Source organism: Paecilomyces variotii, assembly GCF_004022145.1.
Source record: "Paecilomyces variotii strain CBS 101075 chromosome Unknown C8Q69scaffold_9, whole genome shotgun sequence".
Classification (NCBI taxonomy): domain Eukaryota; kingdom Fungi; phylum Ascomycota; class Eurotiomycetes; order Eurotiales; family Thermoascaceae; genus Paecilomyces; species Paecilomyces variotii.
In genome coordinates, this window is record NW_021167148.1 from 208795 (window position 1) to 233201 (window position 24407).

Sequence of the window (24407 nt, forward strand, 5' to 3'; positions counted from 1 at the left end):
TTGGATGAAGGAAGATCCAATCAGGGATGTTTCTGAAACAGTGGAAAGTTGTCACGTGAAAAACACCGCGGAGGTAGAGCGTTGTCTGCGAACGACTTAACTATGCGCTCAGAGTCGGGGGAGTTTCAATTTCGCGATCAGTTCGCGTCTCTGGCAATTGGTATTGTTTCGAGTGATTATGTCCTCAATTGGAACTGATATGACGCGCATCTGGTAAGACGAGACCGGAAAACGTAGGTATCTTTCACTTGCGACCTCACTTGCGCTTCCCGCGCGGATACCGAGTGAGAGTAAACAAAAAGGAGCGCATCAGCGTTAGTGAAAGGCTACGATGTCAACGATGGCCACGGCCACTTCCGGGATCGATAGGAAGCCTTCTATTTCAGGATCTGGTGCAGTGCGCTCCAGCACGCGATACAGCCAGCAGACCGAACCGTCCTCACCACATACCCCTCGACACTCGCATCATCGGTCAATAGTGTCCTTCTCTCAGACGTCGACGTCGTCGCCCGGTTCTTCGTTTCGGAATGAAGAAGACGCAGTCATATTCGAATTCGGGACACGATGGCTAAGAGCGGGATTTGAGGGTGATAGTGCGCCTATCTGCAAGGTTGGTTTTGGTCCGGAGGAATCAAGAAAGGCCGGTGATTACAGAGGATGGATAAAGACTCCAGGTGGTGGGAATGCGGGAGACAGAAAGCGATCAATGAAGGCAGAGGAGTGGACGCGACGATATGAACTTTGGCGAATGGATCTACGAGATGTTGATCTGGCCCTGGTCGACGATAAGATCGAGCGCGCCGTTCGAGAGATATACAACAACTATTTGCTCACAGATGCTGGCAACTCGCGACTGGTCTTGGTCATACCTTCGATCGTACCTCATCCGTTACTGTCCTCCGTACTCTCCACCCTCTTCAACCGTTGGAGATATCCGAGCATCACACTTCTCCCGTCACCTACGATGGCCGCGGTAGCAGCAGGGCTGCGCTCAGCTTTGGTGGTGGATCTAGGCTGGGCAGAGACCACCGTCACTGGTCTCTACGAATACCGCGAGATCGAGACGAAACGAAGTACTCGAGGCATGAAGCTGTTGATGCAGGAGATGGGAAGATTTCTCACTGCATTGGCTGAGAAGCGTGACCAGGAGACAGACGAGAATGATAGGATATCCGTCGGGTTCGATTATTGCGAAGAGGTCGTCAGCCGATTCGCATGGTGCAAGCTTCGTGATGAACCCGAACCAAGTCCAGACACTCCTCGTACGCCTAGCTTCAGAATGGCCTCGATTCCGTCGCCTTCTAACCCCTCCGTGTACATCGAGGTGCCGTTCTCGAGGTTCGCTGACCAGGTGGATATCGCGCTCTTTGCCGAAGGCGTATCTGACTGGAACTTGGACGACCAAGAGAAGCCCATTGACGAACTTGTATATCGCACTCTCCTTGCGCTTCCACCCGACGTTCGCGGATCATGCATGTCGCGAATCATCTTCACCGGTGGCGGTGCCAACATCCCTGGAATCCGGCGCCGGATCCTGCAAGACGTCTCTTCCCTCGTCCGTCGCTACGGTTGGAGTTCCATCCGCGGTAGGGTGATTGACGAGCAGCGCAAAAAGCTCCAAGGCCTCAGCATCAATCAACAATCCCATCAGTCATCATCGTCCTCTGCACATCGACCGCCCTCTTCTTCCTCCTCCGTCACGATTCCGGATACGTTCAACACTGATGCCGACCATATCCAGCAGGAAGAGCTCGATTTCGTCGAACAGAAGCTTCGTCGCACACGCAAGGATCTGCATGGACCTCCTGTCCACGGTATCTTCCGCCAGGTCGATACCTTAGGTCCCTGGGCCGGGGCCAGTCTCGTGGCCAGTATGAAGCTTCGCGGTCTCGTAGAGATCGAGCGGGAGAAGTTCCTACAGCATGGTCTGGCAGGCGCGAGTCGAGATTCCGATGCGCACGTTCCTGATCGACGGTCTGGACTGCGGGCTGGAGATCGCTCGAGTTGGACGTTGGCGGGGTGGGGATGAGACAGATTTGCCCTTATCTCGCTTGTATGTTGTATGCCTGTATGTAGACATTTGATCCATTACACAAATAGATACCCGGACTTGTCGTTCTCGTGAACTACTACTGCCTTGTTAAACTCAACTCCATACGGACATTCACGGATATCGATTCTACATGCGTAACAGGATAGAATGGAAGCACAGCTCCATCGCTAGTGATGAGTTGTTTATTTGGACATCTAAAGTAGAAAAAAGTATGTCCATTTATATACAGCCTTTTTTCAAGGGCGGGTATTAGTTAAGGAGTATATAAGAACTATAGGAGCTTCACAAAGCTGCCAGACATAGATGACCAGCAAACTAGTTAATCTCCAGATAGTTCTATGGGATTGTGCTGAAAGTGTAGGTGGCCCAGTTGACTGCCGGCCCCGACTCAGGAGAAAATTCCTGGTATGGCAACTGGCCCCATTGAGGGTTATTGATACCGTCGATCCAGCCCTCGGTCTCAATGACGAGACAACCGTGCTTGTTGACGAATTTGGCACCTCCATTGTTGCGCTTGATTTGCGATTCTTTGACGGGGATGGTACCGTTCTGGCCGTTACAAGCGTAGATCTGCAGAGCTTGCTGGTTCGTCGCAACTTCCAGGGCGATGCCTGTAGTGGAGGAGTTCATCTTGAGGACGGAAGCGATTGAGTCCGGAGCAGCGGTGGCTGGAGGACGGTCCACGATGAAGCAGTTGTCGTAGCCGTAGCAGCCTGTGCCACAGACGCCGTCGGAGTACTGGAGATCCTGGCCGACGAGCTTGCCTGAAGTGAAGTCCATCACGCCGTGATTGGATTGCGCAACATCTGCGATGGTTCCGTTCGGGATCAAGATGCCGTCAGTAGCGACGTAGCGCTGCGACAATGGCAGCTGCAGGAACGTGTCGTTGAGAATGGTCTCCTCCTTGAAAGCATTGAGGTTCCAGTAGATGTGGTTGGCCAGCATGATCGGTGTCTTCTCCGTGAGGGCGAGAGAAACCAGCTTGGTCGTCAGTCGCGGCAGGCCATCCGGGTTCTCTGGGGTACGGTCTGCATCCACGCTGAAGGTGGCATGAGTGATCACATCTCCAGGGAAATCTTCAAACCCAGAATCCAGCAAGGAAAAGGTAACCGTCGACTGAGAGGACGCTGTCACTGTCCAATTGCGCTGGTCATAACCAACCGGACCGCCGTGCAGAGTGTCGATTCCACCATTCTCGTTCTCCGGGATGTGGTACTCTTTGGTGCCAATCTCGAAGGTCCCGTTCTTGATTCGGTTCGCATAACGACCTACGACCGCTCCAAAGAACGTATGGTTGGTCTCGGTGTCGTGGAGATACTCTTTCGGGTCATCGTAGCCGACCACGACGTCCTGCAGGTTACCAGAACGGTCTGGCACCAGCAAGGACGTCAGACGCGCACCATAAGGGATGAACTTCGCCGTGATATTGTCTGCAGAAATGGTGTAGACCTTGAAATCATCATCCGTGGTCGTTGTTGTTGTCGTCCTCTGTGACCCTGGAGCTGGGGTAGCCAGTGCTGGTAGCACTGACAATGCCACTGGCAGGTACTGTTTCATGTGCATCTTGAATCCAAAGGAGAAGGAGATGGTGATGAGAATCAGGCCATAGACTACGAGAAGACGAATCGACACCCGCGACGGACAGAGCAGAGAGCGACTTCCGGCCATCAGCCGGGACGCAGTTCCTTTATGAAGCATTTGCGCGAGCTATTCAGCCGGCATCACGCCCGACCTGCGGGCGGGGAAAGCTGGGGTAAGATGGCTGCTAGCAGCTCGCCTGTTCCTTCTTGCGGGATAATCGAGAGCTCGTGGCGCAAAGGCTGGCTCTGTGTCTCCCTTGCGCAGAGCTAAACAGCTCCAGCTGCCGTCGTCCAGGCAGTTCCGGAATGCGATCTCAGGTATGGTGATGTAACGCTGCGCTTGGTTCGAGAGTCAAGCTTCGCCGGCGCACATGGCCAGCGTGTCTTCGTTGGATACGAGATCGTGTTGTGGCGCGCTGGATGCGGGGATGCTGGATGAATTCTCCAGTCGAGAGATCCGTGCTAGTTCTGTCTATCTATCCCCGATCGAACTTGACCGTGTGACAGAGGATTTGAGGCGCGAACAACCGCGACTCTTCGCAATAATTTCTCCGGACGTTCTGTCCCTGAGAGTGAACCAGGGACAGGATAGCGTCGACGCCGTCGCGCCACAGAGCGATATCAAGTCGCTTATAGGCCAAGTCTTGCGGGGAGAAACATCCACAGCGTCGATCAACCGGAAGTGGGCAGGATGGGCGTGGACTCGTGGAGAGAAAGTACCAACCATACTCATGTCTCTGAAGTACCATAGTTATCGGCTTCTGAGGATGACTTGTCAGGTGAAATACAGTGTGCCACTTCCTACTTCTCCCTAGTATGAATCCCAGAATCCTAGAAACATCGCTTACTGAGGTCAGAGTGTTGTAGGGAGGGCACTACGACTACGCGATCCGTGATATGCCTACAGACCCCACCACGATGGCTTGAGAACGGCTTTCCAAGGCATTACCGCTGCTAGAATCCACCATCATGCTTTACTATGGACAATGAACTTTTTACCATCGTCTGCCCTTCTCTGAGAACATCCAAATACCATAATCCACCACTTCCGGATGCGGTTAAAGTGGCGGCTGTCACGGGAACGGCAGCGGACCGGATAAACGTATCCCCCATCAGCTTATATAAGCGCAACACGCCGCCGGTCGGCATCGCGGACTGCCTGATCGGGATAGTTGTTTATGTTGTTCACCCTCGTGCGATTCGAATGCCCCGCGAAGAATGGCTGTCTTGTCCGTCAACAGCGCTCTCTAACGCCATTGGGATGGAACTCAGCGTCTGCGCGGCAAGGGCAATCTCCCAGAATCGCGCGTTGCTCCACCGCTTTCCAAGCGCGGCAACTTCGACCCATTATTCTGACCTTTTGCGACTTGATCTCGCAGCTCTGCCTGGCGCTCATTCGCAATGACATCGCGCGACCCCAGCTCCTCCCCGGACATTTTGGGGCCTCCAGGAGATGCCGCCTATCTGATCTCCTCTCCGATGAAACCGTTTGCTGGGCGACAGAGCTGGCTGTCACCCGCTGTATTCAAAACACCGCGCAAGAGGCCGCGCACTAGCCTCAGTCCCAGCAAAGCTTCACATTCCATCCAGTTCGACGACATCATCTTGCCAGGATCGCCTACAATGAACATTGATGGCCGTCAGCGGTCCATTTCGCCCAGCAAGTTACAGTCCGAAGGCAACCTAAGTCCGTGGAGGATCCGGGTCACCGTTCAGGCAGAACAAGAAGACCAGATGAACAACGGGGGTTCTCCGCGCAGGAGGTTGTTGACTCCGGGGGCGAAGACGATGAAGGTGCCGCTGAAGGACGATTCTGGGATCTGGGAGCCTTCCCCCAAGAGAAGAAGAGGCCGGCCGCGCAAGTCTGATATCCAGGATGGGTTGGTGACTCCCAGAAAAGGCACTCCTGCGCCGGTCAAGGGGAGTCCTGGCTACACACCAGGACCGGCCACGACGGGAAATACGGAAAAGAGAAAAAGGGGTCGACCAAGGAAGAGTCTCCCGGACCAGAGTGTGGTGGAAAGTGTCGAGACAGATCGCTTTCAGACGGTAACAGAAAATAGTCAGACACCACCGCCGGAGAATCCTCTCGATCTTGCTGCCGACGGTATTTCTGACGATGACGATGGTTATGATGATATATGGAACCCAAGCGGACTGGGCCATTCCGAAGAACCTGACCCTTCGAATTTCGGCCACTCCCCAACATCCCCAGAAAGGCAACCATACAGTTCACCAGATCGTGATCCCACAGAAACGACGCAAACTACAAATATTCCGACAGCGTCAAGCCCCGCCAAAGAACACACGTCTCCCTGGCGAGATCATCCCGATGCAGCCTCCCCGAACCATACGCAACATGCAGGACATACCCCAAGACCGCATCGCATATATCCCACACCTACCTCTTCATCCGTAGTTGAAGAGGAGAGTTCGACGACACAAAAAAGAAGTCCACCAAAAGAAATTCGCCACGAGGAACCAGCCGAGAATTTACCGGACCCGACGGACGAGCATAGAGAATTCGATACCATCATAGAAAGTGAGGGGTTCAGCATGGTCTCACTAGACACTTTGCCTTCAGCAAAGCAACTCGCGTTGAATTCCAGTACGAATGTACCGAAAGGGGCGCTAAAACCCTTCTTCAACCGACAAAGCGGGAATGGTTCAGAAAAGAAACCAAGAGTCTCATTTGACTCTCACGCTGCCGTCCTCGAGGTCGATTCCTCCAGCTCTCACCGAAACCAGTCAACACCAGAACGAGTTCCAGTCAAGGATATGTCGCCGCCCACGTCCTCGAATGGCAGCAATCATCAGACTACCGCCGTCGAACAAACGCCCGCGGTTCAAGATTCAACTTCAAAGCTTCCTACTCCTGCTCCAGCTGGCCGCTCAGCTGAGGAGGAACTTGCCAAGACGAGGAGAGAAGCAGAAGTGAGACGGGAGAACGAGGATGAGCTCCGTAGGTTGGAATTGGAAGAAGAAGACGACGAAGGAGTAGATATGGTGATGACCGAAACCAGGCCGGAGAGCTCACCGGCACGGACGCCATACTCGATGCGCGAGGACGCTTCCAATGCTGAACAGACAGCCTCAGTGGCCTTGTCACAACGCCAGGCGGAGTGGCAGCGCGAAAGAGAGGCGGTCAGCCGAGAGATTCAGTCGGCAAATGCAAATCGAATAATCGTAATCGAGGATGATACGGACGCTCAGCAACTGTCCGAAAATGACGACGAACAGCAGTCAGAGGAGGATGCCTCGGAAGGAGATTACGACATATGGCAAGAGGAAGCCAACCTCTCTCATTCCCACCTTTCTTCTCGCTCTAACTCACGGGAAAACGGATCATCCCACCCACGTCAGAGAGATTCTAGTCCTTGGAAGGGAGATGAAGTCGTTGACCAAGGCGATAGCGTCGACATTCCCCCGGCTCCTTGGGAAAGACAGCAAGGCGACATGCCCTATTTGGGTAAATCACGGTTGGGTCGACTGAGAGAAGAGGAGGTTGATCTGTCCGTCCTTCTCCAGAAAAGAAACAGCCCGAACACGCGGAAATACTACGGCTATAGCAGTCCTCAAACCAACGCGAGTCAGCACGTACCGTCTTCTGCCGCTCGCACTTCCGCTACATCAAAGTCGCGCTTAGCGACAAGCAGTCCGCGTGCCGATCCGAGTTCTCCTGTACGGTCAAGGGTCAGCAAAAGTTCCCCGCAAGTCTTTGATGGTCCGCGGTCTGGACAAGAAATCCAGCCAGAGAATAGTCCAGCCCGAAGTCTTAGCCAGTCCAATCATGACTCTATTCCGCAGTGGAATGAAGATCATGATACTGATGGAGACCATATTATGGACCATGATCTGGAAAGTGAGCAAGGACAACAGGAGATGGTAATCCCTGGTGGACATACAGACGCAATGCACCAGTCTCCCTCGATTCATGAACGTTCGGCCCTAACCCCGCCTCCCGAGCAACAAGAAAATACTGCGGCTGCATCAAGGTCATGGTTCCGAAGACTGTCGACTTTCACTCCAGGCTGGTGGGGATCGGCAAGCCCTGGAAAGGAGCAGGTATCCCGAGCAGGAATAGAAGAGAGGGAAAGGGAGCAGGAAGAGGCAGAAGAAGAGGAAGGGCGAGGAGATGAGGAGAACTGGGACGATGTCCCTAATCAATTGCCCCAGTCTCAAGACGCTCCGGTTCGCGGAGAAGTCGAATATCCCAGCCTGCCTCAATCTCCTGGCGTGCAGTCAGCAAGAACGGAACGCACATACAGGCAGTCACTACAGCGGAAACCGTTGTCTGTATCTGGATATTTCACCAACGACCACTATAGGGCCCTGTACCGCCTTTACCGTCTGGCTAAGCGGTCGCCTGAGCTGTTCCCATATTATCCTAACGAGGAGAGAACTGAAATCATTGGCGACTGGCTCTGGACCGCGGATGGTGATTACGGGCTTCCAGTGACGGAGCTGCAGTTTGCTATCATCGATAAGTTTGTCGATGAGCTTGCTGAAGCAGACATCCGGAACGGTGGCTCAGGTGAGATCGGCTGGTCCGAGGAGGAGCTCCACAAGAGGCTGTTCAGCATTATCGTTGGCGAACAGATCAGAAAGGATCGCAAGGCCGTGGCACAAGAGGCGGCTGCAGCTTATACTCAAGCGTCATCGCGGCCAAGGTACCGGTCATGAGCTTCATTTCTCGTATATCGTAGCACTTCTTTTCTGGATTACGGTCGACAGTGTTGTGAAAATGCAGTCGTGATACACATTTTGGACCTTATTGACACCACTTCGATACGGTTTTTGTTTCTACCTTTTCTCCGTTTCTGTGGTGGATGCTTGTCTTACGGATATTCGGTGTTTTGGTAATCGTGCAGGGGTCATTGATGGGTTGGCATCTGTGAGATTCCCTCTGACCTGTCGGGTTCGCATTTGGGCGAATTTTGTCTTTTCTTGAGCGAAGTTATGTTCTGGTTTCTCCGGCGGCAGCGGGCGACTTGGTTATATACGGTCACTGTACGAGGAAGCCCCAGCAGCCGCGGCTTGTGTTACGTTTGCACACATACCATATACCCTTTGAAACTTATGAAATGGTTTTGTACATCATTATTTACGGATTCGGATTTTCTATCTTGGATATGGCCCGCATATGATTCTCTTGCGTAAATAGGCGTGGCCATAATAGCCTCTGTAAAAAGGACCACACTACTACAGCCGTGTCCAATGTCTGAGAACAACGCAATATATTCTGTAAGAGGTATCCAACCACTGCTGCCGCCATTGCTGTCAAATTAGCTTGGTTATCTCGACCCGTTAGATCTGCGCCTGTCGTTATAATATAACATGTGATAGTCAATCCATACTTATACTTAGCAAAAGTTTTGCGAAAAAGAAAAGAAAAGTAACTTACCATCTTCATATTAATATCAATATCAATATCAAAAATGGCAAATGGCAATTGGCTCCCCATCCCCCACTACTACTTACTCATGTACTTACCCGCTCGCATACCCCCATAGTTAATTAAGTAGTTAGAACCTTTCGAACCCGATCCGATCTCCCCACGCTATGGTGATAAGTAGATTCAGGATACGAGGTAGGTAGCTAGCTAGCTAGTTGTTTACATAAATACACATAAATAGTTACCATACGATTAATTAAGTAAGTAATAGTAGAGATTAACTAAGTAATTCATACTTAGCAAGAGAACGGGGAGCCAGGTATCATCTCAGAATTTACATATGAAAACTACGCTATCGAGACTGACATGTACTGTAGAACAAGGGTCTTGGATGGAAAGAATAACAATAGAATGAAACCTAATAAGTGCAAGGTCTGTAATATGTCGCAATACATGGCTAACTGCTTTGACTAGATAGATGGAGTTGAACGAAAAAATGAGATTCTAAGATACAGCAATGCTGTCAGTCCGCTCAATGAGCACGCGCGTAGGTTATCAACATGAATATGCAAATGTTGTACAGAGTATATCTCTGCATAATGAAGGAACGCCAGAACGCCATCTGGTTGTTCCCACCCTTCCTGACCTGACCTGTCCTGTCCTGTCCTATGTATAAGAGATCCACATAATGAGCTTATATCTGATGTATCCACGAAGCTGTGGATAAGTACCGAGGCGACTTCAGCTATCCCCGATTTCTCTTCGTGCGTTCATTACCGGTGGTGAGCATCTCATTGGCACCGTTTTTCGTGCTATTTTTCAATGGGTACAGATGGATGCCCATCTCGGTAGGGAAGTCGGGATGTAGTAGGCTGAACCGATCAGGGTTCTGCGGGATGCCGCCAATCTCCTCAGGAGGAGGCTCGACAAGCTGTTCGATAAGCCCCTTATCGATCCAGCTGGGAGGCTTCGCCTGAAGGCGTTCCATGCGAGCACAATCGTCGTCAATCTCTTCGTTCATCAGAGGCGGCAGTGGCGGTGCAGTGCCATTGGGTCGCGCGTGGTAGTTGGCGAGGATGTGGTACGGCAGGTTTGGCCGAGTAGCCGGCTTATCGGACAGTTCACTCAGCACACTGAGGCCCGTATTGCCGTGTGTCCGGGTTGACCGGGTGGCGTGGAAATTCTGGCTCGCCGTTCGGACCATGTCGGTTGCAGGGGTGCCATTGTCCTCTTGTCCAGTACCTTCAACACCCGACATATCTTCAGCCTCGGTGTTGTTACCATTGGTGGCACTACCTGAGCCCTGATCGGTGCGCTTGGAGGTGGAGAAGAAATGGACGGTCGCGATATGGGCTATGTTGGCATGAGCCGTCAGCTCCTTATCTGTAAAGAGCGTGTGGATGTTGTATGTCGGCGCATGCTGATGCTTCTCCAAAGAAGCCTTCGCCCTCTCCGCCGGATTTGAATGGTTTCCATCTCTGACTGGAGACCCAATGTCATCTTCGAGCGGAGCTTTCCTCTTTCTCTTGCTGAGGGACTCTGAAAGAATGCCATTGCCCAGCTCATCAAGGTCGACACGGTGTCTCGTGTGCCTTGTCTTACGATTGCTATGGATACCACCGGGACTGGCTGGGTTGGTGATGCTGAATTGGTTCGGGTGAAGGAGAAGGGCGTTGGTGTCTGCGATGTCTAGCTGCTCCTTTTCCCGCATCAAGCGAGCCTTTTTCCCGGAAATGGCTTGTACCAGACGCTCACGGAGAGTGGACGAGAGATGGTTGTATTCTTCTCCGGCGAAATGAACTCTGAATGCATATTCGCGTTTATAGCGCTCGAGTGTGTTTTGGTGACGACTCTATATCACCAGATCAGAACACAAATTAGCGCACTGTCCAGACCAAGCCAGCAGGTGCCAGGAAACCGAACACGAGAGTAAGAGCGTAGAGAAAAAAAAAAAAAAAAGCCAAAAGCCGGCTTGAATGAGCGAGACCATGGGAGTTGACTTACCACTAGCAGTGCCAATTCTGCATCTGTCTCCTCCTTAACCTGATTGATCTCCTGGACGAATCGCGCGTACCAGGTTCCTGCAACACTGGCCATCTCCTTCCCAAATTTGCCTCCACCAACAGTATTTTCAATCAACCGGGCAATTTCCTCTGGGGAATCGGGCAGCGGTCCAGGAGTGTATGGATCGGCATTATTGATCAGGGTCATATCACACTGCAGCGCATGGAGTTGCTGGCGAAACTGGGCGTCTCGGTTCTGGCTGAACGAGGCCGTCAGATCCTGCAGACGCTCCTGGAGCGCAGTGCGTCGCTTGTCCCGTTTGGACAAAGGAGGATTCGTCGGTGGACTCATCGATCGGCCTCTTGCATTCATGCTGCCTGCCACAGGTTGACCTATTGCGCCTGCAGTGGGTGACACTGGCGCAGGAGAGTATGCCATGGTCGGCAGAGTGCGCGGGCCAGTCGCAATGGGCAGGTAGACTTTCTCTTCACAGGAACGAAGTAGGTTGGGAGCAAAAGACGGGGGACGTGCCAGGAGCACGGCAAGACAACTATAGAGATTCAGGCATAGGCGAAATAGAGCAGAAATGAACAGTAGTCTTTCATCCAGAGGAGCAGAAAGTGGGAGGAGATAAATGCGTCCGATGACGCCGGGGAAGGAGGAGAGCAGCAGCGCGGAGGGAGAAGTCGGCCACCGTACAGTGTAGATGCTGTTTGTGTTGTTTGTCTTTCTATCTCGGATCGGCTTAGTCTCGGAGATAACTTAGATATTCTTATTTCTATTTAATATTATTTCTATATCATTCAGACCACTCTGAGTCAACCATACAGTCGAATAACACCAGATAACACCAGATATCACCAGACACGCGATTGATGGACTTCTTTCGTTACTTTAGCTTCGATGATCAATGTCTTCTTACACACAAGTTCAGTGTGGAATCCAAATGCAAGTGTAAGTGCAAGTGTAACTAGTCATGTCTTTCTTTTCACTAGTAATGAGTTCATAGTTTCGCTATAGCAGAACACGTTGGGTATTAAGATCCAAACTTGCAAGCAAGGTGCAACAGGACACCCGTCCCCAGAGAGAATACATCCGTACGCCAAACATCCCGAAGCGCCTCCCAGCCAGAACCCATCGTGCTCTCTCTTTGTTTTTTGCTAGAACCAAATAAAATAAAAGACAAGAAAAAAGAAAATTGGGCAGTAAGCAACCCATGCATTTCCATTTCCCACCAGAGATATTGTCATCTCCCACCGGGGTTGGTTAGCGCGACCGTCGAATGACAAAGACGCCCAATTCGACACCATCGCGGGGTCCGCCATCTCCGTATGGCCGTCTCTTGATGCCATCGAAGATCTCGCCGAGCAGCATGGCCGACGTAACCTCCTTATCGGCCAGGGTGCGGTTCGACGCGGATAATGCCTTGTTGACGGGGAGTCGCTGTCCATTCCGCCAATAGATATTCAGCACTTCCTTCATCCGCGCCCGTTCTTGCTGGATGTACCACTCCGCCCACAAATTGCGATCGAGGTGCGCCGTCCCCCGCTCCGCATCGACCAGCGTGTATTTGGACGAGGGGTTGCTTATCGACTGACACAGCAAGTTGATGTTGCTCTTCATCGACTCGAAATCATCCATCTGGGCAGGAGACCCGAATTTACCCAGGTATCGCCCCACGTCCGCAGACAGCTCGTTGACGACCACCATCTGGCGCAGCAGCGGATCCAGGATCGGCCCGAGATACTGCGTCTTGAACGACTGGGCACCTTTCTTCGTTGGGTATATGAGCAGGAGACTGCCTCCGCAGGGCGACAGTTCCTTCAATCGATCGACCAGAACAGAAGGGCGATCGGGACAGAAGAAGTCCTTGTACTCTTGGATCGATGAGGGCGGTAGATATCGCTCTACGATCGCAAGATGGACACTATGTGGGGGAACGATGGGGTAGGAGGTCCGTGATGATTGAAGAGGGCCTCTGAAGTCGTGGTAGGCGGGGACGGGCGTGGCACTGGAGAAAACGGTAGACTGGAAGTAATCATCGCCGCCAAAGGCCATGCTGGGAGTACTTGGTGGCGAACTGGGCAGATTCGATAAACTGAACTGCTCTGGTACGGCATGGGTGATGTTGATATAGGGTGACTGTCCCGGTCGTAACCGGTTTTGGATGGCCTGGACCACGGAACAGAATACGGAATCCCGCGTTGGTAGGGCGACAGACTTGTCTGCTGCTCGCGGGTATGGAAGAGTTTGAGATACGATCTTCACGGCCTCCCCTAGGATATTCGAGACGGGCAAGGACGAGACTGCACGCATGTCAGACACATTGTTCAAGTGATTGATCGTGATTGATCGACGCGAGGGCTACCAAACTTACTTGCAGCATCGATACCATTCTGCAGCCAGCTATCACTGTTCTCATGGTCCTGCATTTTATCGTCTGTTGGGCTCAGATTCATCTCATTTGGGTTCCCGATCGAGTGACGGTCCGATGAGCCACAGGAACTGTCCATGCCATCCGAACTCGAACTACTCTTGCGGTCCCGACTGTCGTGCATGTGAGCCATAGGCTTTGGCTCTCGGTTCAGGTGTACATCAAGCATGGGGATATCAGCACGTGGATTCCAGCCCACGTTATCGTCATCATCCGCCGGCGGAGTCAACGGTAAGCTCGAGGAGTAATCGTCCTCTGAGGCAATGGGTCTGTGACCAGAAGAGGAACCGTGGAACGAGGCGCACAATGGAGCCGACGCATTCACCCTGAGCGACGGTCGACTGGTGATCCCCAAACTATCAAAGGGGGGCAGCTGCAGCGGAAGGCTTCCTTTAGCAAGAAAGCGAGAGACGGCGGACGGGCCGGACCGGAGGGAGCCCTGCGATGCCCGCCGCCTGAGTCGGGGCGACGTGGAGGTAGCGGAGAGGGAGGAGGATTCCCCGAATTGGTATATCTTGGTCTTCTGGAACAGGGCCGGGTGTCTCCCGGCAGCGTGGTGGTTGTCCGATGTTGTAACCGCCTGCCGCGAGGAATGAGCTTCAGCTCGCGCGTCTGGTCCCAAGGTGGTGGATGATGGCGGGCGCATGATCACATCATTATCTGGGGCCGGTGTGGGCTGCTGCAGACCAGTATAGGCCTGATGATTCATCCAGTTTGCTGTCTGGATTTTGCGTCCTCCGCCGTCGATGTCCTCTGCTGGTCACAGACTGTGACGATAACAAGACGGACGAGGGTTGACGGAGGTTTGAGAGGTGTTGTGAAGGGTGGGATTGATCGTGCGATGAACTTTCAACTAAATTGAGGTAGAAGGGCTGGAAGATGGAGGATGGACCGGCTGTCTGTTCCAGATATTCCTCCGAGGGCTCCCCGAGTCGAGAGAAGGAAGCAGAAAGAGCGAGATGCGGGCCGTCTGCTGGGGCTGGACCTGCTGGAGATCCTCCACACACTATAGACGGACTAGGCACAACGAAGCGCCCTTAGCCTCATGGGACGATATGCGCGCGCAGAACCCGTGTGGTGCAGGATGAGAACGGAGAGTGAGGATAACGGGGATGAGGGAGTGCCGTTGGACGGGGAACAACGGTCAGGAGATGAGTCGAGCAGGAGCTGACTATCTATCTAGGGATCTGCAAAAGGAGAGAATTAAGGAGAGGAGAAGAGGAAGAGAAGTAATAGACAGACAGACAGACAGAGAGACAGACAGCAGTTCAGATCGACTAATAACTCATAAGAAATGAGTTCGGGGATGGGCAAGGCAATTCCAGCGTTCTAGACCAACTCGACCTGACAGGGACGCAGTGGGGGGCGGCTTGGTTTAGTTTAGTTGGTTCACTTTAGTTAGCTGAGTTGGCGGGTCGACAAAAGTGAGAGAGAGAGAGAGAGAGAGAGGGAAAAACGATGCCTGGTCCGGCCTTTCCTTGGGCGGTGCTGTCCATGATTCATCCATCATCATGAAGTTGAGTTAGTTAACCAGTTAGTTAAACTGATTATGATTGATTGATTGATTGCTTGTGCTTGCTTAATTATTGCTGGATTGCTGGTACTGTATTGACCCTTTCGTGACTGCAGTCCGGTTCCGTCCATTTCTTGATCCTCTACTCTACGCTGCTCTACTCGACTCGACTCGATTCGACTTGACTCTACTCTACTAAACTATCCATCCGTTCCTGGCTTGCTTTCTCTGCGTGTCGCGACGGAGCCATCAAATTATGACCTAGGTACCGAGGTACTGCCCCCAGTCCTGTGCGATTCCCATCCTATCAAACTCAAACCGATCTTACGAAAAGGTAAAGAAAAAACAAGAGGAAAGAAACGAAAAGAGAGAGAATCACACAGAAGAAAGGGCCAAAAAAAACGATGATAACACCAGAATATGCTATGCTATGCTGTGCGTGAACCTCGATCATAGTCCCCGATCGGATCGTCTCCTCGATAGCCACGATTTGAGAAATAATGTGTGCACCAGCCTGGACCGGTCGTTTGCAGCCATGACCCGCGTACACGGGCCATCGCCCCCCAAGACTATCGGAGGGCCTAAACTTCGACCGGAAGCTTTTCAAGCGAAAGCCTCCACGGTCCCTCCCCGGAGCGAAAGCTCGGATGATCGTCCAGGCCCTTGGCGGCCGCACATGGACAGGAACTGGGCAAACTCGAAACATCCATCAGATTAACGGGGCTCAGCGCTCCCATGGAACCCTCTCGTCTCAGCCTTGGAGAAGACGCCAGGTCGAAGGCTGGCTCCTTCTGGGGTCGCAGCCACAGGTCAATGATGATTCAATAATAATAATCAGCACGTCTAGCTAGCTACCTGCCTTTATTGACAGCAGCCGCCGTTCCGTGGATGCCGCCACAGTCTCGAGGGCTTCCGGCACACATTCCGCGAAACGGTCATGGTGACCATATCATCGGACCAGATAGGCAAAGACGACGTTATTAAAAATCCGTCAGAAAGGCAAGGTAAGGAGGTTATCTACCGATCTTGACGAGACGGATCAGGATTCGATTCCGGCCGGGCGCGCGATGGCATCGGTCCCCCCCGACTCCCCGAGCAATGTGAGGATGTCCCGGAAGGGGAGTATGCGTACGTCTACCGGTCATCGTGGGCTGGTGCTACCGCTGAACTCTTGTTCGCTCTACTGTAGGATATTAGGGAATGGAATGGTGACATCTTCATTGACTGCTCACTGCACTGACGAGACATTTTCTATATTGTCAGATTTTGTTGTCATCTGTGATGACCTCCGCGCTTAAGCGTCCAAAGTTACATTTATTAAGTTCCTCACCAGGGGCAATATAGAAGCTCGTCTTGGTCCGAGTCCGACTGACAAGGGCAATTCTCAGCCGCTAGGGGACTGCTGTCAAGCTTTTGAACCTCCGTCCCGACGCACGTCGCCGGAGAAGCTTCTGTTCATGCTCTCCACTCCAGATCCGGAATGTCCTGTTAACCGATCCTTGCTCGTCCCGTCCGTGGCACACTGCTCTTCCCTTTACACGGTCTGATCATCGTGACGCTCATGACAGGCACCACCGATTTGCTCGGGAGACTTGGCCAGCTTAAGACTTCCACCACGGCCATAATCGACAAAAGGTCCCTACCAGTGGAAGTGGCAATCTGACCAAACAAGGTTTTGGATACTTGATATGCGTGCCGCCATTTTGGGTCTTCACAGGTCCGTAGGGCACCACCGCGGCCACAACCGCCGATTGCCTGGTTGGCTGTGGCTGATGGTTTTGCAATTGAACCTTTCTTCCTGGTCAACCACTGGCAAGGATATACTACACTGGTCTTCCGGTGCCAGCATACGCTTATCATGTGGCTGTGCCGTGATCTTTTCCATCGCCCGAGGTATACGAGTCAAGATGGAAAAAGAGACGTGCCGTCGTGTTTCCCGGACAGGGATACTTACAGGATGCTTGCCAGCCTGAGACACTGTCCTTTTGCCGGCCCTGTCCGTATCTTACTCGCATCCTTCCACTTAGGCTTCTTTGCTGGTGGGGCATACGTTTTGGCAGAGTGTTGTCGTTAGGCCTGGGCGGGAGAAAAGTGTGCACAATAATGATACCCATGTACCCGAGTGGCTGGGCCTGGTTCTCAGACTTGCTGCTTTCGAGGCAGGTACCTAATTTCCCAAGAGCTCGTCCCTTTGTTCTGTCGCATGGAGATCATGGAGATCGTGTCTGCGCGTGCCACACCGGATCAATTCCGACCTCGTCTATTGGGATTCTCCCCAAGATCTGTCATACATGATATCGGGTCTGCGTAGGAACCCGGTCGCACAGGCAGGAGGAGAAGGTAATGCTGTACGCAGATGCGGAGAAGAATCTGGATCTCCTATCAATCTTATCCAAGCTCCTGAACGAGCTGCGGAAACTTGTTCTCGCAACGTTGTTTGGCACATGCTCTCGAAGAGTCACCCGATCTGGCTGCACGATCCCTGACTCTGTCAGCAGCCACATGCCAAGACTACATGTCTCGCCTCAGCTGAGATACAAGTTGGTTCTCGTGGAGCAATGCGGCAACGAGAGGGGTTGTGCGAGTCGTCAGTGTCACAGTGGTGGTACGTAAGTTCCCGCTCGATTATCCGATCGGCCTGACCACTGGGGGGGACCAATTCTCTAGACGCGCGATTAATTCCTCGTGGGAATCAATCCCCCTCATCCTGTATGAAGATCGCATAATTACTCGTTACCAAGGTTGTGCAGAGGGAGATGGAGCAACTATTTAACTGTCTGAAACAGATACCTGAGAACCGGGCTTGGAAACACAACAGATCGCAGCGTTGGGCTGAGCAGAGATTATCTCCACCTTCTATGGCCCGCTATATGGAACAGGAGAGCAAGTTGGCTGGTGGTGGTGGATATCCGGTCAAAGTGGTAATAATGCCAGGAGATGAGGTTTGAAAGAAAAAAAGCGAACTACATTTGGTCCTCGAGCTAGCGCAGCTAACTAGCTACCTATGAGATGCATTATCCTACACGACTCGCTGCGTTGCTACCTAGTAGGTAATAACTAGTTAGTAGTAGGTTCTCCGAGCACGAGTGCATGTATGACAGCCATTAACAGACTGCATTAGAAACGTGGAGACTTTGCGTGTGTACTCTTCTTTTCTTCTTTGCTACCCAAGGGAACATGTCAATATACAGCGAGTGATCTGGTACACGACACATGCTACAGCAGCCAGCCCTGCCGGATGGATATTCAAAACATTCACACCCAGTGGTTCAAGTTCTCGTGTGATCTCTTCTCGAGCGTTGTTGAATTGCCGGCAATCCGACTGGAGCGGCATTTCCTTCCCATCCACGGAACACTTGATGATCCTCTATCTAGCGTTATCTCCTGCAACGTAACTGTTGAAGACACATACACCCATCCACGGATGCCTTTACAGATCGAGAGTCTATTGCGTCTTCTTTGTTCTTCCGTGGATTTACTGCCCTGACTTACAGCTCGACCGGCCGTCTGCGGACTGTGGCGAAAAAGTCTTCCCTGTTCCTTGCTCCGACGGAAAGCGATCGAGAGCGTTTTGAAGACGTCTCCAGATCCAGATCCACTGCCTCCGTTCTTCAACGCCTTCCCATGGATCACAGCCGGAGCTCGGACTTGGCAGCGGTTATTATTGCAGAAGACTCAGGTAGTCATCTCAACGGTCGTGGAACCCGGGGCGCATCTTTTCAGATATTACTTGAAGCGAGAAAAACCTTGGAAATTGGGAATGGATGATACGCCAGTGCCCCTCTCTAGAAAACAGTCGCCTGCAATTGCAGCCCCGCACTGCATCCCTTCAAGTTCGATATCATTTACGGAGTAACCGTGCTCAAGTCTCGCCGTTTCTTCCCCACTGGAGATCGGACATCCGGCCAGGTCGACCCAAGGAAATGTAAGCCTTTCCGCCAGGTCTAGGCAAGAAGTGGACGGTTAGTCTTTGGGTTGTGACGCCTCGGAGGGAAGACGCCCCTCGCTGTGGCTTGCACTCGGAAGCAGGAACAATTGCCCTACTCTACCAGGAATTCTCCGCGGCCGACCGGGAATGGAAGAAACATCCACAACAATCTGCTGCATCACTCGCATCAGGTTTCTTCCGGGGATATTCCCAGTCGAGATACCTACCCACTGGGGTTAAGGGCACAATGCGTCGTTTGGTCGAGCTTACACCGCACCTCCCAATTAGGTCCATTGAAACATCTGAAACTGTTCTCATGACCTTTAGATCCAGACATCAAGACGACCAGCTAGGTTTTGATCGATGCTATGATGTTTCAACCCGACAAGTCGTCTGACCGTTTCATCTCAAGGGACCCATGCATGAAATTATACTAGGCTACCTACTCCACGTATCAACGACAGCCCTACGATCCGATAAACACATTATTATTACATATCGATGAATCTGGAGATCTAGAACCTCCTTCCTTGATTGAGTAACGATGTACAACATCATGAAACACAACTCTGATCGCCACCTTAAGAAGCGAAGCTGTTATTATTGGCAGGAAGAGTGGAAAAAGGATTCAACCTATCAAGTCCACTGGAATTGTATCGGTTCATAACTATCCTCTTTCGAACAAACACAGTACGCAACTATACTCCCATCCCTATCAGCCGTATCACTACCAGTAGGACCGTGAACTATTCCATTTCACTCCCAGCGAGAGGCGCTCGAACGGCTCCTCAGGCTGCCACGTTTGACTCGGGTTTGAAGTCTAAGACAGGAATTTTACCTTGAATCAAATGTCCCTTGCAATAAGTCACGTAGTGACCGACCACTTCTGATTCGATTAGGCATCCATGAGACAAAAGAACTTGAAACAATCTTTCTCTTTCCCTCCTTTATTTCAAACCATAGAAAAAGCGGCACGAGTATAAGCGTGTACATATTTCCGAATCAACTAACGCTTGCTTAAGAAATAATGAGTATAATTCACGAACATCAGAGTCAAACGCCCACAATCACATAAACTTGTCGCTGCTCTACCTTTCCTGTGCGGGATTTGATATCTTGTCGTATGAGTGTTAGTTAACTAGTTACTACCGCTATGTAATAATAAGTGCCGATCTAATGCTGATGCTGACGATTTAAGTGAATTGTACTCAAAAAATATCCCCATCATCCCAATCAAACGGTTTCTTCAGAAGGAGCCATCGTGGGAGTGAGTAAAGCATCTGAAATGGTGCTGCATAGGCCCATTCCCAGTCGAGGACCGCAACTATCTTCAAATCCCATGCGTTGTTGACAAGTATTATATTTCTGCAAACCGGAAATCGTCGCAAATTTAATTCGAACGGACCATCGTCATACTTTTTTTATCAACGAAATGGGGTATAATGGCCGTAAGAATCTTATTATGGAGATATTTGCGACGAGCATCTTCCATATCATCAATTGAAGAACCTGTACTTCACACATATAATCCAGAATCTGATAAACTGAACAGAAACAAAGCTAAAGCTGGAGAGGCTGATGATCATGAATGATAGGGGAAAATATAGTCTGATGCTCCTAGAGTAAAGTGTTAGCGATGGCTGATATTAATAGTAGGCAATTAGGAGACCGCACTGGTGAGTATGTCGACAGGAACAGAATAACCAGTAGGACAGCCAAGATATGAATTAATCGGGACTGCAAAGCAGAAATATATAAGTTCTGAAGAATATTAATATTACCCTCTCGATCGGTCTGACTCATCTTACCTCGTTCAATATAAGTAATATCAGTAAACAGCCTATGTCTAGCTGTAGTGTCGCCCAGAGCAGACCTGCGAAACGGATGCATGCACGTCCATACTGTAATGCAAACGAGCCAAATTCCTAGTTCTTCTCATTCCTCCAGGAATCTATACACTCATGACCGCTTCCCTCCATCACGAGTTGGCCTTCATCAACGTGGCAACCTCTATATCCAGATCGACGACCATCCACCTGGGTACATCCATGGGTAGTCTAGGATTACGCATAGCCAGCTCTTTCTATCCAGCTCATGTCGCGCCTATCCGCGAAACCTTCTTAAAGCATTTGTGCCCTCCGTTCTTTCTTGGTGTTATCAACATTTAACGACTGTGTGCAATTTCTTTCCTGGCTATTCGAAGGTGCCCTAAGCATGTAAAGATAAAGGTGCGCGGGCAATTAGTTTATCAAGCTCCCAGAATGAATTTAAACTAAATTTAGTTATGCTTAGGGAGGCTCGAGGAAGGGGGGGAATCAACCTCCCGCTATCTAGCTCGCCTAAACGCTATCGAAACCCCAGCGAAAGGGATGGTGGTCGCGTTGCTTGTGATGGTAGTACTCGACAATAACCTCTGACTGTGTCCGTGACTCAATACATCACACATTAACTTTGCTATTCCTCGAGGAAGTGTCCGTATCCGATCTCCGGCGCAATTGCAAGACTATCCTCCGATGGCCACACGTCTTCACGATTTCTCTTCTTTGTCGAATCTGGCTTTTCAGCGTGGTGTGTGGCCTGGACAAATTCCAGAGTAGATCCATCCTTCACGTAGCCGTGACTAGCAACATGGGTGCCACGACGAAGTTGGTCTTCATCTTTGTAACACAGGGTGATATGAGCTCCTAGAGGATCTTTCTGCCGTTTGCCATTGATGCTCGTGGTGTCATGAACTTCAGACCTACACATAATCAGCGCTGATCAAGTAATCGTCTGTTGTAAAGGTTGAAAAACGCTCCAAAGTCTGAAACGGAGGAGTTGCCCTTCACTAGACTGATATGGGCTGGTTTCTATTCGTGTGGACGTGAGCCATGGAGAACTGTGGCACCATGACTACTGACATAGATGGAACATAAGCATACCTTATAAACACTGCCTTTGGGTAAATCTTCCTGTCCCTAGCCGTTTGGTAGGCCAGAGCAATCATTTTGCGCAGTCGTTCCTCACTCTGAGGGTACATAGACTTGTGGAAATAGTATTTGACAAGATTAACTGTCGACATAGCGATATTCAGCTAGGTATTGTAATGCCCAGTTCCGAGACAGAAATGATCCGGAAATGGATAAAACTTACCTTTGATTGAGCAGCGACTCGGTCTTTATGCTTCAGTCAGCGGCAAGACATTGTCCTATACTCATTACATCCAACGAGATAGCAGGATAGCAAGCAGTCTTTGGGTGCTATTAATATAGAATAGCTTAGTACAGGGCGATCCATTGGCCATGATCTCAAGTTCCTGCCGCGTAGGATGAGTTGGGCGTTAAGATTTGAGCCAGTGTCCACCTTCATAAGCAGCCACGTCCCTTGGGGCTATAAAAAGATATGGTTAGATACTGACAACTTTTAAACAAATCAACGGAGTGGTCTGGTCAACACGCCTAGACTAGATAGTTAGGCTGTTACACTTGCCGCCCCCGGAGATCAGGTGGACCGTGACCAACATCGGAGCAAAAGTTCACCCGGATCAGCCTCGTAGTCCATCTACCGTTCAAAACTCACAACAAAGGCCTCCCTTCTTGTACCAGCAACGATGAGGAGGCCATGCTTCTTCCGCATACGCACCTTGCCCTTGCGCCCGTATTTCCCTCATCATTTTTTGGCTAAGGATAATGCAGGTCTGCCATATATCCACTGTCAACCCTCCCGTGCCTTCTCCTTCACTGCATCTAAATCAACGGCCCCGACAATGAGCACAAGTCGGGTCTTGTACGAGCCCATTGAGAGCGTGGAACGAATGGAGTATTATCAGCAGGGTGGCTATCATCCTGTGGAAATTGGCGATCACATTCGCGATCGCTACCGTGTCGTCCACAAACTCGGTCACGGCACTTACTCAACGATCTGGCTAGCTCGGGACGAGATATCTAACCGATATGTTGCCGTTAAGATTTGCACGGCAGATTCAGACCCTCTTGAGACAGATATACTGTCCCAGCTATCAGAGTCTCTAAAGTCGTCAGATATAGGCACATCGATGATACCTTCGATTTTGGATAAATTCAACATCCAAGGCCCCAACGGTAACCACGCCTGCCTGGTGACAAGCCCGGCAAGGATGAGCTTATCTGAGGCAAAGAAGGAATCATGGATAGGCCTTTTTCAGATTGATGTGGCTCGTGCGCTGGCAGCACAGCTCGCGATGGTGATTCGGTATATGCATTCAGAAGACTTTGTTCATGGAGACCTTCATTGTGGAAACGTCCTCCTCAAACCCCAATCCAATTTCGATAACTTATCTACGAAGGAGCTATATGAGCTGTATGGAGAGCCGGAACTTGAGCCAGTGAATCGATTAGATGGCCAAACGCCTCCGCCAGGAGTCCCAAAATATGGCGTCGTACCTATCTGGCTTGGTGCATCAAGTGAAAAAATTACACTTCCAGAAGCCAGGATCGTTCTCACAGATTTTGGCCAGACATTCTCTCCGACACGAGAGAAGAGATTTGAGTCATATACACCCCTTTTAATAAGAGCCCCCGAAGCTCGATTTGAGCCAACAATGCCACTCACTTTCTCATCTGATATCTGGACGCTAGCATGTACCATCTGGGAAATCGTAGCCCAACGATCCCTATTCGAAGGCTTCCTCACAAACGAAGACGACATGACATGCCAGCAAATCGCAGCACTGGGCCCGCTCCCGACTGAATGGTGGGAAAAGTGGGAGGGCCGTGGAAACCACTTCACCGATAACGGCGAGCCAAATAACAGAGCTACATCCCAATATAAATCCTTAGAGGATCTGTTCGAATTAAATATCCAGCAACCGCGGAATCAGGCGGGGATGCCGACACTTGAATCGAGTGAGCGAGATGCTCTTTTCGCGATGTTGCGTCCAATGCTTTCTTTCAAGCCTGAGAATCGTTCGTCTGCTCAGCAGGTTCTTGAATCGGAATGGATGGTGAAATGGGCTATTCCCGAGTATCAGAAGATTCGAAGCTCGTAGGAAAGCTAGTAGTGGTCTGTCGCAATTTGATATAGAATTCTTCCTTCCCCCCACCCCCGATGAATCGTGGTCAAGACCCGTCTAAGGTTCCAGCATCGGAAGAAACCAGACCACGAAAAAGAAAACGGGACAGTACCTAAAGGGGTTTACGAAGTCTCGCAGACATCTTGGGCCTCCCAAGCTAAGATTTTCTGGGTTAAGTATCTAATATAGTTAACTGCTCTTAACTATCAGATCGGCGATTCTTATTACTTTAGTGGTCGAGATCCGTTCGATTTGTGATTACGAGTCTTGTGGATTCCACCAGGTAATATTATAACTATTGGTCTAGGAAAGGGATGTTATGGTGTTGATGATTGGTTTGAGTATTATTTATTGAAATGAACATGTACATGAGAATGTGATCCTATGTACTGTACTGTACTTTGTGCTCAGTAGTATGATGAGTATACTGTGAAGTACTGGAGATATGCATACACATATACATATATATGT

General features: G+C 50.9%; 7 protein-coding genes across 7 annotated transcripts; 3 read left to right on the plus strand and 4 right to left on the minus strand.

The window, feature by feature from the left end:
- The first annotated feature begins 23 nt into the window (after positions 1-23).
- On the plus strand, positions 24-2117 carry C8Q69DRAFT_473745 (putative actin-related protein RO7). Its single transcript, XM_028631069.1, has one exon. The coding sequence runs from the start codon at positions 332-334 to the stop codon at positions 2027-2029; it is 1698 nt and encodes a 565-aa protein (XP_028483134.1). The 5' UTR covers positions 24-331; the 3' UTR covers positions 2030-2117.
- C8Q69DRAFT_473746 (galactose mutarotase-like domain-containing protein) lies at positions 2118-4211 on the minus strand. Its single transcript, XM_028631070.1, has one exon. The coding sequence runs from the start codon at positions 3749-3751 to the stop codon at positions 2390-2392; it is 1362 nt and encodes a 453-aa protein (XP_028483135.1). The 5' UTR covers positions 3752-4211; the 3' UTR covers positions 2118-2389.
- A 697-nt stretch (positions 4212-4908) lies between these two features.
- On the plus strand, positions 4909-8496 carry C8Q69DRAFT_325438 (AT DNA binding protein). The gene has a single exon (XM_028627414.1). It carries the CDS (start codon positions 5035-5037, stop codon positions 8314-8316), a length of 3282 nt encoding a protein of 1093 aa, XP_028483136.1. The 5' UTR covers positions 4909-5034; the 3' UTR covers positions 8317-8496.
- An 881-nt stretch (positions 8497-9377) lies between these two features.
- On the minus strand, positions 9378-11734 carry C8Q69DRAFT_473749 (putative deacetylase complex subunit Sds3). Its single transcript, XM_028631071.1, has 2 exons — positions 11033-11734; positions 9378-10880 (listed from the first exon to the last, which is right to left on the minus strand). The coding sequence occupies exons 1-2, from the start codon at positions 11468-11470 to the stop codon at positions 9774-9776; spliced, it is 1545 nt and encodes a 514-aa protein (XP_028483137.1). The 5' UTR covers positions 11471-11734; the 3' UTR covers positions 9378-9773.
- Positions 11735-12298: 564 nt separating this feature from the next.
- C8Q69DRAFT_446279 (hypothetical protein) lies at positions 12299-14175 on the minus strand (the record flags this gene model as incomplete). Its single annotated transcript, XM_028629119.1, has 2 exons — positions 12299-13338; positions 13410-14175. The coding sequence occupies 2 exons, from the start codon at positions 14173-14175 to the stop codon at positions 12299-12301; spliced, it is 1806 nt and encodes a 601-aa protein (XP_028483138.1).
- Positions 14176-21079: 6904 nt separating this feature from the next.
- Positions 21080-22261, minus strand: C8Q69DRAFT_325593 (hypothetical protein). Its single transcript, XM_028627415.1, has 3 exons — positions 22040-22261; positions 21829-21980; positions 21080-21647 (listed from the first exon to the last, which is right to left on the minus strand). Exons 2-3 carry the CDS (start codon positions 21966-21968, stop codon positions 21362-21364), a joined length of 426 nt encoding a protein of 141 aa, XP_028483139.1. The 5' UTR covers positions 21969-21980; positions 22040-22261; the 3' UTR covers positions 21080-21361.
- Positions 22262-22345: 84 nt separating this feature from the next.
- Positions 22346-24312, plus strand: C8Q69DRAFT_473798 (kinase-like domain-containing protein). Its single transcript, XM_028631072.1, has one exon. The coding sequence runs from the start codon at positions 22497-22499 to the stop codon at positions 23910-23912; it is 1416 nt and encodes a 471-aa protein (XP_028483140.1). The 5' UTR covers positions 22346-22496; the 3' UTR covers positions 23913-24312.
- The last annotated feature ends 95 nt before the right edge of the window (positions 24313-24407 follow it).

Bases quoted from the DNA above. Each gene is read 5' to 3' on its own strand.
- C8Q69DRAFT_473745 (XM_028631069.1), top strand. From the start codon at position 332: ATGTCAACGATGGCCACGGCCACTTCCGGGATCGATAGGAAGCCTTCT.
- C8Q69DRAFT_473746 (XM_028631070.1), bottom strand. From the start codon at position 3,751: ATGCTTCATAAAGGAACTGCGTCCCGGCTGATGGCCGGAAGTCGCTCT.
- C8Q69DRAFT_325438 (XM_028627414.1), top strand. From the start codon at position 5,035: ATGACATCGCGCGACCCCAGCTCCTCCCCGGACATTTTGGGGCCTCCA.
- C8Q69DRAFT_473749 (XM_028631071.1), bottom strand. From the start codon at position 11,470: ATGGCATACTCTCCTGCGCCAGTGTCACCCACTGCAGGCGCAATAGGT. The intron at 10,881-11,032 runs GTAAGTCAACTC...CTGGTGATATAG, and splicing joins CAGAATTGGCACTGCTAGTG to AGTCGTCACCAAAACACACT.
- C8Q69DRAFT_325593 (XM_028627415.1), bottom strand. From the start codon at position 21,968: ATGTCGACAGTTAATCTTGTCAAATACTATTTCCACAAGTCTATGTAC. The intron at 21,648-21,828 runs GTATGCTTATGT...GATTATGTGTAG, and splicing joins CCAAAGGCAGTGTTTATAAG to GTCTGAAGTTCATGACACCA.
- C8Q69DRAFT_473798 (XM_028631072.1), top strand. From the start codon at position 22,497: ATGAGGAGGCCATGCTTCTTCCGCATACGCACCTTGCCCTTGCGCCCG.